This window comes from Garra rufa, chromosome 7 (genome assembly GCF_049309525.1).
Source record: "Garra rufa chromosome 7, GarRuf1.0, whole genome shotgun sequence".
NCBI lineage: Eukaryota > Metazoa > Chordata > Actinopteri > Cypriniformes > Cyprinidae > Garra > Garra rufa.
The window spans coordinates 32221516-32234112 of NC_133367.1; the positions used below are offsets into that span (position 1 = coordinate 32221516).

The 12597-nt window shown below is 36.8% G+C and overlaps 1 protein-coding gene across 3 annotated transcripts; it reads left to right on the plus strand.

Annotated features, from left to right (window-relative positions):
• Positions 1-907: 907 nt before the first annotated feature.
• On the plus strand, positions 908-12098 carry lhx9 (LIM homeobox 9). 3 transcript variants are annotated; one of them, XM_073844692.1, is made up of 6 exons: positions 908-1022; positions 3470-3680; positions 4603-4805; positions 5447-5802; positions 8847-9049; positions 9471-11028. In XM_073844692.1, exons 2-6 carry the CDS (start codon positions 3507-3509, stop codon positions 9723-9725), a joined length of 1191 nt encoding a protein of 396 aa, XP_073700793.1. In that variant the 5' UTR covers positions 908-1022; positions 3470-3506; the 3' UTR covers positions 9726-11028. The 3 variants fall into 3 exon arrangements, with proteins under 3 accessions (XP_073700793.1, XP_073700794.1, XP_073700795.1); XM_073844693.1 differs by lacking the exon at positions 908-1022 and having other exon boundaries at positions 2746-3680; positions 5450-5802; XM_073844694.1 differs by lacking the exons at positions 908-1022; positions 9471-11028 and adding an exon at positions 11346-12098 and having other exon boundaries at positions 2749-3680.
• The last annotated feature ends 499 nt before the right edge of the window (positions 12099-12597 follow it).

Consider the following 12597-nt stretch of genomic DNA (forward strand, 5'->3'; position numbering starts at 1 on the left):
TTAAAGCAGTTCAGAAATCATATACTACTTCTTAAGCTGTGTAAATTAATGTCAAGTAGAAAGAAAAGTTACAACCGACCAACTACCAAATGGGCTTCAACTCTAATTGAAAACATGGACACCAGTTTCCAAATTGTGTGAATTGTTTGTGATAATCGAACTTGGTGGTTCAGAATGATTATGCAATACTCAAAATGGTGAATGTATAGGAAACATTTTCATTCAAAACACCAAGTAAATTCGCAAGTGTGACAACTCTCTCTGTCTTTCTGTTTTTAGACGAAACGCTTGCATGGATCTCGCATATGAAATTAATCGAGAACCTGCTGATTTCAGAAGATATCGGTTCTGTCATTTATTAGCATGATCGCAAATCAGACGTAAAATTATATTTTCTTACCTCTAAATTGTGTGAAAATATAAAAGAATTACAGGACAAAAGCAGTCTTACAACTTCTACTGTCACTTCAGAGGTTGGTGATCATGAATGATGATTTTTTTACCCCGTACCTCATTTCTAATTGGTTAAACTGATGTTGTAACTAACCCGACTAGAACACTCTATTGACTCGTAAATAGTGTCCTATCTATCTATCTATCTATCTATCTATCTATCTATCTATCTATCTATCTATCTATCTATCTATCTATCTATCTATCTATCTATCTATCTATCTATCTATCTATCTATCTATCTATCTATCTATCGAAAAAGTAGCCTCATTCGTGGCGCCTCAAGATAAGAACATCGCATAATGTTAATCTAAGTTAATGATTTAACGTGAAAAAATTCACCGCGAAATTGTGAATCTATCCGCCTCTAACAACTCTCGAAAGGGGCCTTGTGCATTAGACAATTGATGTATATTCAGTGTTCGCGCTGGATTTGTCGTAATTGACACTCACACGAGAAACAAGGAACAGCCCCCATCTGCTGGTAGGATCGCTCGTGTCTCACCCTCATCCATCCCTCTCTCACCGCAGCACTGCTGGGGCTTCAGGACGGCGCTCTGCGGCTCACGGTAAAACACCACTTTTATATTGCTTATTTACTTGAATATGTAGTTGTATCGTTGTAAACGACAAATTGAGTTGTTCTGCGGAGTTTCGAAAAGATTATTTATGCATAATTGGCGAGGAGAGACCGTCAATTTGCAGATGTATAGATCAGGTGAGACAGGTAAAAGTTATTGGAGGCGATAAATGCGATGCAGATTGAAAATCGAATTTAAGTTTAATGTAGCCCTATAGCATATGTTCCGGTATTAACGATATTTAGATGTTTCGTCATTCAATTAAAATAACATCTCAAATTGTGAAATCAGAACAAATAAACCTAAATGTTACAGAAGGCCAATTATTAAAATAGTTTTCGTTTCGTAAGAATCAAATATGATGGTCTTGGATAAGAGTAGAAAGCAAAAAATATTTTAGATAAAACCGACTACAATCTGATTCGTGTTTGCTTGTAATAAAATAATACAATTTGCTCGCGTAGAGCTGTGGGACTTGGGACTAAGGTGAAATAATTATACTAGTTGGTTAAATATATAACAAGTAAAACATTTAATTAAATATAGCCTAATACTAGGATTGAATTCTGAAGCAACATAATTGTTTAAAACGTCAATCTGACTTCGTGTAGCTTAGTAATGCAAAAGAAGCATCTGTGTTGCGTTTTAAATCATCACATTTTAATAAGATTTTATTTGAACTCACATAAAGCTCATTTGGTCTCTTACAGACATAAAAAATCTTTCCCGTCGATTTTATGAAGTTAGCCGCAACTTAACTGTTATATTCGACATTTCTAATTTCTAAGTGATGATGTCATTTATATATAAAAAAAAACGTTTTAAAGCAGGGCATGGAAAAGACGAATACATTCCGAAGCTAATTAAAACAATTAACTATTTGGACTGAGCAGAAATATGGAATGACAGCAGGAAGCGGCTTTCTGTCTAAACTACTTTGTTATAATGATTTAAAAAGATGCTAAGCCTACGCTCACCCAAATTCTTTTTTTTTTTTTTAATAACTAAATTAATAGCATTTAATGAAAGGTCTGTGAGAATGTAAAATGCCAACGCTTGAGCAACAATAAGCTAAAACAAATATCGAAATGATACGTTTCAAAAGCGGCATGGAAATAAAGAGCTGCATAAATATCGCCTACATAATCCACGCTGCCTTTGATAGCATTACTATCTAGACTAATTGGATTTAGGTTGCTACCAAGGAAGTAATTGTTAGCATTTTCAAATATAATTCTCGACCGTTGCTCGTATGTATCGGTACAGAAAAAGAAACTGTGGCAATGAGATTCATTTGACGTTTGACATCTGAAAATCAAAGAATGTAAACAACTGCTTATTCCTCCTCCCAACAGCATCGCTCCCCCCTTCCCTCGCTCGTTCTTTCTCTCTCTTTCTCCCGAAAACACAGAGAAAGAGACCATCACACACACTCACTCACTTACTCACACACACCTTGATAAAACACTCTGACAACTTTTTAAAATTATGCCAGCACTTTAGTCCACTTATATTTTACATTGCGATTTTTACAGGTTCTAATTCAAGCCTAAAATACATAATGCAGTGACGACACAAGGTGCAGAATTCAGATTTAATTTATACTTATATATATTTGCTTCAAATATGCATTCAAATATACACGCGAAAACATTAAACAACAAAACATAAAACACTGTATTTAAAGGTTTAATTATAAATGACACAAACTGGCTTTCAGGTGGACATATTGACTGTAATTTGCGATAAGAAACTAAACCAAACCAACTCCGTGAGGCAATTTCCCACTCGCGATTTTCCAACAAAACACAATACTACAGAAAGGTCAGATGACTTCCAGTGTCCAGTGATTCAACTCTTAATTCACTTACACTTTTGAACTATTCAGTTACAAGCATTTGTAGAAGCACAAGCTACAAACTACCAGAAAAAAGAAAGCCTCACAAAAAAGTGTCAAAGTGGCAAAACACCAGCTAAAGAGAAGTAAAAGGTCTATACCAAGTGCTTTCCAAGCTCGTGTTGCCCATCACCATCGGTTTGAAGAGAGAGTGACAGGTCTTTGTTGGTGAATAGAAATCAGTGGCACTGGAGAGAGGGAGGACTCCTCCTACCCAATTACCCAAGCTGGGCAGGCGTTTGCTCTCTTCACAAATAGGACACAGGATCTCTAACACACACAGTCCCAAACCTGACTTTCAAGCATTCGGATCCCCAGTAGGAGATTGGGACTATCTGAAAACCTACTTTTAAAACATCCTCCAGACTACAGCTTTGCCTTATATCGTCCGGACTATACTTTTTCTTTTCTCCTGCCCAACAAGCCAGACGCTGGAGAAGTGGACTGGTTCTCCTGCCTGTTCCTGCGCCTTCCATCAAATCCCACCGGCTTTATTTTTTAAAATATTGATTGCATTTGTGTGAATTTGTCGGTGCAGATCCAATCGGATGTTTTAAGGATCCGGAAAGCTGTATATGGAAGTTGTGGGGTGCAAGGCGAAAGAAAGCAGTTGCATATTGCGTCCAGCAGCCATGCTTTTCCACGGCATCTCTGGGGATCATATTCAAGGGATCATGGAGGAGATGGAGAGGAGATCAAAATCGGAGTCTCGTCTGGCTAAAACCGTTCAGATGAACGGACGAGAGACGGTAAGATTTTCCATTTTAGCGTGTGTTTGGTGTTGAAGCAAATCTCAGCACCCCAAAAACTATCGTCGCACTTCACAGCGTGTAACCCACTTAAAAACACAGCGACGAAAATTAGTTTTAATGTAGAGCATCGTTTTAAAATCATAGAAGGCCTCGGAAAAAACGAGAAATCATATTTAGGAGGATTTCAAAAGTATATAGGCTAAATCGTTTGTCTGGCCAGGCTACAATTAGCCTATTATTTAAAAGTAAAATGTAGTTACAATAAAGTGTAACTGAAGGAACAAATACATATGAAAAACCCTTGTATGCCAACGTAGTATTTTATATTTTATAACGGTTAACTATTGAAAATTTTATTTTAGCCGTTTTCACAACACAACAGGATAAGTGTTATTCATAGGGCCACGAAAGAAAAAACACTTCTAAAAAAGAAATAGGGTCTATTTACTTTAGGCAAGCATTTGACAATATATTAAACAGGTAATAAATATTAGTAGTAGTAGTAGTAGTCATAATAATAGCTGTTGTTGTTAGTATGTTATGATTATATTTGCATGCTTTTAGTGCAAATTATTATTAGGCAATTTGTTTTAGAATAGGCTACGCGGTTACATTATTGTTATTATTACTTTTATTAGCCTATATTTGCATACTGTTCATTTGTACATTTTAAATTACAGCTACATCTTAGGAAAACCAAAACAAACGCTATATAATTTATATAGCTATGCATTTTAGCTTTATAAATAAATCGCTATTCAGCTCACATTCTGATAACAATTATATTTAATTAAAAATCGTTTTGATGCGACTTTTTTCTATTTAGTTGTTGTGGCAAACTGAATTACTGATAGCTATATATTTTGCTGAACGCATACGCGTTTATTCACTCCATCTTTTTTTGTTTTATTTTCTGAAGACGATGCCCTCCATGAGCCCGGAGAAGCCTGCGCTGTGCGCCGGCTGCGGTGGGAAAATCTCCGACAGATACTACTTACTCGCCGTTGATAAACAGTGGCATTTAAGGTGTCTCAAGTGTTGTGAATGTAAACTGGCCCTTGAATCCGAGCTGACGTGTTTCGCGAAGGATGGCAGCATTTACTGCAAAGAGGATTACTACAGGTAAGCTTTCACTTAAATCGTGCATTAGGCCTGTTTAGTAGGCCCTGCATTGTAAAAAAAAAAAAAAAAAATTCTGGCTGATTTAACTCTTAGAAATTAGAAGTTAGTGTAAATAGGGTTGGTTAAGTTATATTAAATAATATTTTTCTTTTACATCAAACCAGCTAATTGCCATATTCAGTAGGCTATGGTTAGTAGGCTAACTTTTTAAACACACATGACATCAAAGGCAGCCATTGACCCATACAGTGATCTTTAGTGATTAACCGACACGCTTAAATTAATCGAATAAGTCTAATTAATTCATGTTGCACCACGCGTGTGTAAATTGCGCAAACTACAATGTTTTTGTTTCTCGGCTCAAATCTAGTTCAAAATAAAATGTTTTGAACTAGCAATGACTTAGTTTAGGCTAAAGAAAATCCGATTTAATTTTGCTCTGGTTTCAATAAAAACACATTTGACTTTGTTTATAAGGTAAGCCTAGGCCTAAATAAAACAATTTTACCTACGCTATTTTGGCTTCTTCATAGTTCATTTAAAACATCTTCCGCGCTTGTGATCTGTTCAGCGGTGACCTAATTAAAGTGATCACCAATCGAAGTGATTACTTTGATTATAAATTACTTGTGCTGTTCCAGAAGGTTCTCCGTGCAGAGATGTGCCCGCTGCCACCTCGGCATCTCCGCCTCGGAAATGGTGATGCGCGCCAGGGACTCCGTGTACCATCTGAGCTGCTTCACCTGCACCACATGCAACAAAACACTGACCACGGGTGACCATTTCGGCATGAAAGACAACTTGGTTTACTGCCGGGTTCACTTTGAGACCCTTATTCAGGGAGAGTATCACCCTCAATTAAACTACGCTGAATTAGCGGCCAAAGGCGGAGGGCTAGCGCTGCCTTACTTCAATGGCACCGGCACGGTGCAGAAAGGGAGGCCGCGGAAGAGGAAGAGTCCGGCGATGGGAATAGACATCGGCTCTTACAACTCAGGTGAGATGTGCATTAAGACCTGGACGCCTATATTTATTTTGACTGCACTTTATGTCCTTTAGTGTTAATGCTGCACATAAGGTGTGAATTATTGGGTTTTCGATAAACACTTTTTTGATTTTTACTATTAGAACTCAAATTGACAAATGCGTTTAATTTAATTGCGTTTAAATGTCAGCAGACAGCCAAAGCAAAAATCAGGCTAATAATTATCACAATAATCTTTATACCCTAAAATAATAATAAAATGCAATTTTCAGATGTATTTTTATTGATTTTATAAATTGCATTATTTGTGAGGATCTGTTTGAAGTGCAAAGGCGTTTCGTAGCGATGTAATAGAAGAACCATTTTGGTTCCCCAAAGAACCATTTTTTCTTAATGTGAAGAATTTTAATAATCTGAAAAAACCTTAAGGTTCCATTGATGTTGACGGTTCTTTATGGAACCATCAAGAACATTAATTTCTAAAAGCATAGATAAAGTAGGTTTTTAAAACTTGTCCTGCGGCTTTATGATCATTAATCATCATCAAACAAGATTTTGTATATATTTTCTATAATAGCCTTTATAATGGCGTAAACGTGAGAATACACATGCGTTACTTTTCTGACTGGTTGTTTCATGGTTTTAAGTTGGACCATGCTGGTCCATTAGTTGGTTAAATCTGGTGTAGATAATAAATGTAATGAATTATTAGGTGGTAGGGCCTTGGTCAAGATTGCAGATCATCTTGGACTAGTAACAAACCAGCTATGATGTTTTAATAACCATCTTGATGATTGCTATTTAGTTTTTTAAAACTGTAAACTTAAAGACACCGTCCCACTTTCAGTTTAAGTGAAAAACAGTGTTTTTAGTGTGTTCAGATGAGTATAGTTATTACACTAAAATGACATTAAATGTCGTTTTATTATATTTAGCTTACATTTAGAATGCAACTAAACAGCCGAGAGTAGCGAGTAGCCTAAAATACACGCTGTATCGCGAATTTAGCAATTATTTAGTCCTACATCTGCATCTGTAAGTAGGCCTACTGTATTTTATAATATAGTATCGACATATTATAGTATTATAATATAGCCTTCTAAAACAATCGGATGTTGTTTGATATTCCTTTAGTGTGCGGATTTATTTCGCCGACTGTAAAACGTATATCGCGCCTGTGTCTTGTTGACGATTGGATGTGATTAATTATAGGCCTCGCTCATTAGTGCGTCATCAAACATCTAATTTGAAATTCTCCAAGGAGTGAACCCGTGACACAGCCCCACGTGCAATGTAGATCCCTCGCCTACAGGCCTGTATCTGCCCTCATATTACCAGCCATTATTTCGGATTCCTAGCTTTTTTCCCCCTACTTTTTGCATTCATACGTACGTCATAATGCATCCCCGCTGCGCCTGTTTTGTTTTGGCTGTTACAATTACTGTCTGCTCGGAAAAATGTGTCTTTGTGTGCCAAGTTTCTGCCGTTCTTCATGAATGGAGAGAAATAAGGGTAATCTGCCTGATAATTGTTCTCCGTTAATTGAATGTGACGTCGGAATCCCTGGCTCTCAACCAGCCCCGATTCAGCCACTTCAAGGTCATTGCTGTTCTCAGGACACGAGTGCGCGCACGTTTAGAACACTTACGTTTACGCACATCAAACTCTTTGGCTTATTTTATAAATCCTGACGCTAACGCGTTGTGAAGCTTCTAATGTTTTACCAAGACCTAAGCTGTAGTTTGTCTTACAAAATTAAACGGTTGTCACTTGTAATCATTATCAAGTTATTACGACTTCCGCGATATTATTGACGTCTTTGTTTTTAGGCTATTGTTATGGTAGTTTTTAATAGTTCCAATCATTATTTTTGGTATTAAGTTATTCTATCCTTTTCTATCTTACTCACTTTTGTTTTTTCTGCTTGGGTGTTTTACAGTAAGCTCAGAATTATACTTTTACATATTGTTTTTAGACGTTTTTTGTTTTGCATTTTAAAATGACATGTAATTTTAAACAACACCGTATATTTTTATATTCGTTAAAAACACTTCAACAGACTTGTTGCATAGATATTTGTAGATAGAGACCTCTGGTGGCAAAGAAAAAAAATCTCTGGATCTCGAAGTAAACACGCGTGAGAACATTTTGTTCTCCTCACAGCTAAATTCAACTCTTGCTTTGGATTTTTGCTGATTTTAACGGGTGTAAATACCGTAAACGGTGAGATAAAATGGCATCGATCGAATTACCAAATTAATGACATGAAGCATCGGTTTAAAATGTAGACACCATTTTAGTTTTGGCACGTAGCTTGCTGGTATTCATGGCTATTTAAACGCAAGAAATTATCAAGATGAAAGACGAAAAAATGAGGGAGACAAATCTCAGATGAATATTGTAATAAACAGCAAAAGATTACTTGTCAAACATGCCTTCAAGCTGTTGTTTTGAATTTAGTTATTATATGTGACCCTGGACCACAAAACCAGTCATAAGGGTAAATTTCTTGAAATTGAGATCTGAAAGCTGAATAAATAAGCTTTCCATTGATGTATGGTTTGTTAGAATAGGACAATATTTGGCCGAGATACAACTATTTGAAAATCTGAAATCTGAGGGTGCAAAAAAATTCAAAATATTGGGAAAATCGCCAATAAAGTTGCCCAAATGAAGTTCTTAGCAATGCATATTACTAATCAAAAATTAAGTTTTGATGTATTCACGGTAGGAAATGTACAAAATATCTTTATGGAACATGATTTTTGGCATAAACGAAAAATCAGTCATTTTGACCCATACAATGTCTTTTTGGCTATTGCTACAAATATACCCATGCTACTTAAAACTGGTTTTGTGGTCCACGGTCACATATGTCAATGATTTTTAGGGTCATTCTGATGTTTTCCAATCATTAATATGAGGCTAAACATGATTAAAATGTCAATGGTCCATTTTAAAGCATTTTTTTTAAACACCAATGCAGATTCAGGTCAAAAACCACCTTGGCCTTCTTAACTCTAACCATAATGTTCTCATTGCTTTATCTTTCGCAGGTTGTAACGAGAATGAAGCGGACCATTTGGATCGGGATCAGCAGCCCTACCCTCCATCCCAGAAGACCAAGCGCATGCGTACGTCGTTCAAACACCATCAGCTTCGCACCATGAAGTCCTACTTCGCCATAAACCACAACCCAGATGCCAAGGACTTAAAACAGCTTGCCCAAAAGACAGGACTGACCAAAAGAGTTCTTCAGGTAAGCATCGCCACACAGTAGATATCATTCCACATCCACATCCACACCAACAACAACACCTCATAATTTTGCTTTCCGTATCAATCCATCGATCATTCTTTTGTTGTGTTCTGTCATGTACTGTAGTTACACAAATTTTACGAAATCGAGGCTTGATTCAAGGGGCAATACTTATGCACCGAACAAGAAAAAGAAATAAACCCATTAGGGAAGCTTAATGAAAAGTTCATTTGGAACACGGTCCATGTTTTCCAGTAGAATCCCTAGATATAAGTTGTTGAGGGTTTCGATTCACTTTGGCTTTGTATTTACAGTAGTAGTGATTAAGTTTGTGATGTTTAATGCTTTCTAAGTAGGAAAAATATGAGAGTAATTGGAAGCAAAGCACAAAAAGAGTAAAGACACTGGGATTGGTTTGCAGGTTTGGTTCCAAAACGCACGGGCCAAATTCAGAAGGAACGTTTTGCGGCAGGAGAATGGGGGTGTTGATAAGGCCGACGGCACGTCACTTCCACCGCCCTCGTCCGACAGCGGTGCTCTGACCCCACCAAGCACGGCCACCACACTAACTGACCTGACCAATCCCTCAATCACCGTAGTAACATCAGTGACCTCTAGTTTGGACAGCCACGAATCCGGGAGCCCCCCACAAACTACTTTGACAAACCTTTTCTAACACGGATTTGCTCCTTTTTTGTCTTTTCCCCCATTATTTTCCAGATTCTATTTTTGTTTTTCCACAAAAAAACTTCGGCGACCACAGAAAAAACTTTGGAAAAGTAAGACGAGACCTACTATGTGTAGCATTTGCAACCGCGTGGCAGCTGAGTTTGTTAGTACTTGTTTTTGTGATCATCTTAGATGACTTTTATTTCAATTTCAACCCGATAATCTACCCGAAAGCAAAGTGTGTCAGCATACATGCTATGTTTGCTACATAATTTGGTAGTGAGATCCAAACACATCTAAGGACATTTTGGTCTGTTTTAAAAATTTGCCACGATGTGGTGCGAATCCGAACTAAAGTCGGCCTGGATGGTTTGTTTTTCTGACCGTTCTGCACTCTTAAGAATAAAGGTGCTTCAGGATGCCGTAGAAGAACCTTTTTTTGTTTAAATGGTTCCGTTTGGAACTTTTAACATTTGAAGGTTCTTCAGATTCTAAAAAGGTGAGAAAGAGATGGTTCTTTAAAGAACCTTTGACTGAATGGTTCTTTGTGGAACCAAAAATGGTTCTTCTGTGGCATCACCTTTATTTTTAAGAGTGCGAATGAAGACGTCCAGCGCTCAGTGACAATATGGCGCCCAGTAGGAAGCGTTATGAGTGATTTGTGAATGCTAAGCAGGAAGTGAATTAGTAACGACACACGTCAGCCCGTTTTGTTCTGGTTTCCCCCCTGTTTTGCCACCGAACAGACCAAAAAAAAAAGAAAGGAAACCCCATTTACGGCTCGGTCGGAGATGGGGCTCTTCGCTAGGGTGAAACATTTCCTTGTGTGATGACAAATTTGTTCTGTTGTAGAACAAAGTGGTACACTAGATCTACTTCATGAAGTAGATGCCTAACTCAGTTCTACTATGTGCCTTATGCGACTTGGACGAGAGTTTGTGAAATTCAGGAGATACATGTTTGTTTGTTCAAATGATTTCCATCCTTGGAGCGCCTCACTAGTTTTGTACTGTTCTGTTTTTCATCTGATTTTTTCTGAAGATCTTTTTAATGGTGTATTCTGTTACAAGGGGGCGGCGATGTCATAGAAGGCAGTTGTGCACTCTTTCAGAACTAGTTGGTAAATCCGAGAATCATATATATTGATCTTCGTGTTAATAGTACAGTACGTGTTCTATCAAGATTGTCCATGTTTCCTTGTTTCTTGAAAAAAGATGGTGTATAGAAACTATTTCCCCTTAAATATTTATGGACCAAACAGTTGTTATATCTTATTAAATTTGTGTGAATAAAACTACTTTGCTTTACAAGCGTTTTATTTTTCATTACACAAGCCATTTTTGTCTTGCTTTCCGAACTGCTCACACCAAAAACAACACGACATGACAGATCGAACCTTGTCTTGCTTTCATTCTGACATCGATTTCAGACTTGATTCTGTTTCTGTTGTTAAAGTAATGCCCCATGGATTTGAACCAAAGCCCTGTAGTCAAGAGATGTCTAATGCATGGCTACTTTATACAGAAATACCAAGCACAGGAATGCTAGCACAACTAGTAAACATAAACCTCTCAAAGCAAGGTTGCTCTGTAGTTTAATATATTCTTACTTTATGATTTTTTTTCAGGGAGAACAAATCTTGGGGCATTACAGCCATACTTCACGACGTTTGAAAATTCCCTAAAGTATTAAAAGAAGCTTTGATCGGAATTCTTCACCATTGAAGACAAAGACAATATTAGGATCAGACTAGAGTGTTTAAAAAATATCAAAAAAATCTTCTCTTTTTTCTTTGAAAAAGTAATTGTCCTGAATCAACAACAAACGGGATATTTTTCTTACCACCGAAATGAGGCAGAAAGGCAAAGAAAAATAAACCGTACACTATTGTAGATAGAAAACAGAGCAACCTTGCTTCAAGAGGCGACTACAGGAGACGGGATCTACGCACGCATGCATGTCTACACACACACACACACACACACACACACACACACACATACACACACACACACACAAACACTACCTTGTAATTCTGCTTGCTGTAAAACATTCCTGTGCAACAAATGTCACTTATCATGAACACACAGCCTTCCTAAAACTTGGCAGCAAAATGTCCAACCAAGAGACGCTGGAAAGGAACACCATATGGCTGTATTTAAAATGAAAACATAAAAAAAACACTGTTTTTGCATGCACTTCAAGTTGTTGATGGCAATTTCAAATGGATATTATTTTATATTGATGTTTCATTTGTTGTCTGTTGTATACTATAAACTTATAAGGGAATTTTCTGACATCCAAAAAAACAAACAAAAAGAAAACAGTAAAAGCATGCTTGATTTGAAAATAAAAACTGGTTATCTTAGAAAAAAATATACATAGATTTTGGGTTCCCTGATTTCCCTAGTACGCATTCTTGCATTTTGGTGTTAGTTTAAAAGATAAAAAAGAAGGGAAATATTTCCTCATTTTTCATTTGTGACCCTGAACCACAAAACCAGTCATAAGGGTCAATTATTTATGACTTTCCATTGATGTATGGTTTGTTAGGATAGGTTATGAATGCAAAAAATCTAAACATTGCCTTTAAAGTTGTCCAAATGAATTCTTGCCAATCAAAAATTACGTTTCAATATATTTACGATAGGAAATGTACTAAATGTACTTAATATCCTACCGATTAAAAGAGAAATTGATCATTTTGACCTATACAATGTATTTTCAGCTATTGCTCCGAATAAACCCATTCTACTTAAGACTTAAGTTTTGTGGTCCAGGCTCGCATTTTAAGTTTGATGTAGTGGTAAGTGTTTTAAAATACTATGTTGGATTTTTCTTACTGTGTCCATAAAGTAATCTTCAAAACAAAGCTTGTG

Bases quoted from the DNA above. Each gene is read 5' to 3' on its own strand.
- lhx9 (XM_073844692.1), top strand. From the start codon at position 3,507: ATGGAAGTTGTGGGGTGCAAGGCGAAAGAAAGCAGTTGCATATTGCGT. The intron at 5,803-8,846 runs GTGAGATGTGCA...TATCTTTCGCAG, and splicing joins CATCGGCTCTTACAACTCAG to GTTGTAACGAGAATGAAGCG. The intron at 9,050-9,470 runs GTAAGCATCGCC...ATTGGTTTGCAG, and splicing joins TGACCAAAAGAGTTCTTCAG to GTTTGGTTCCAAAACGCACG.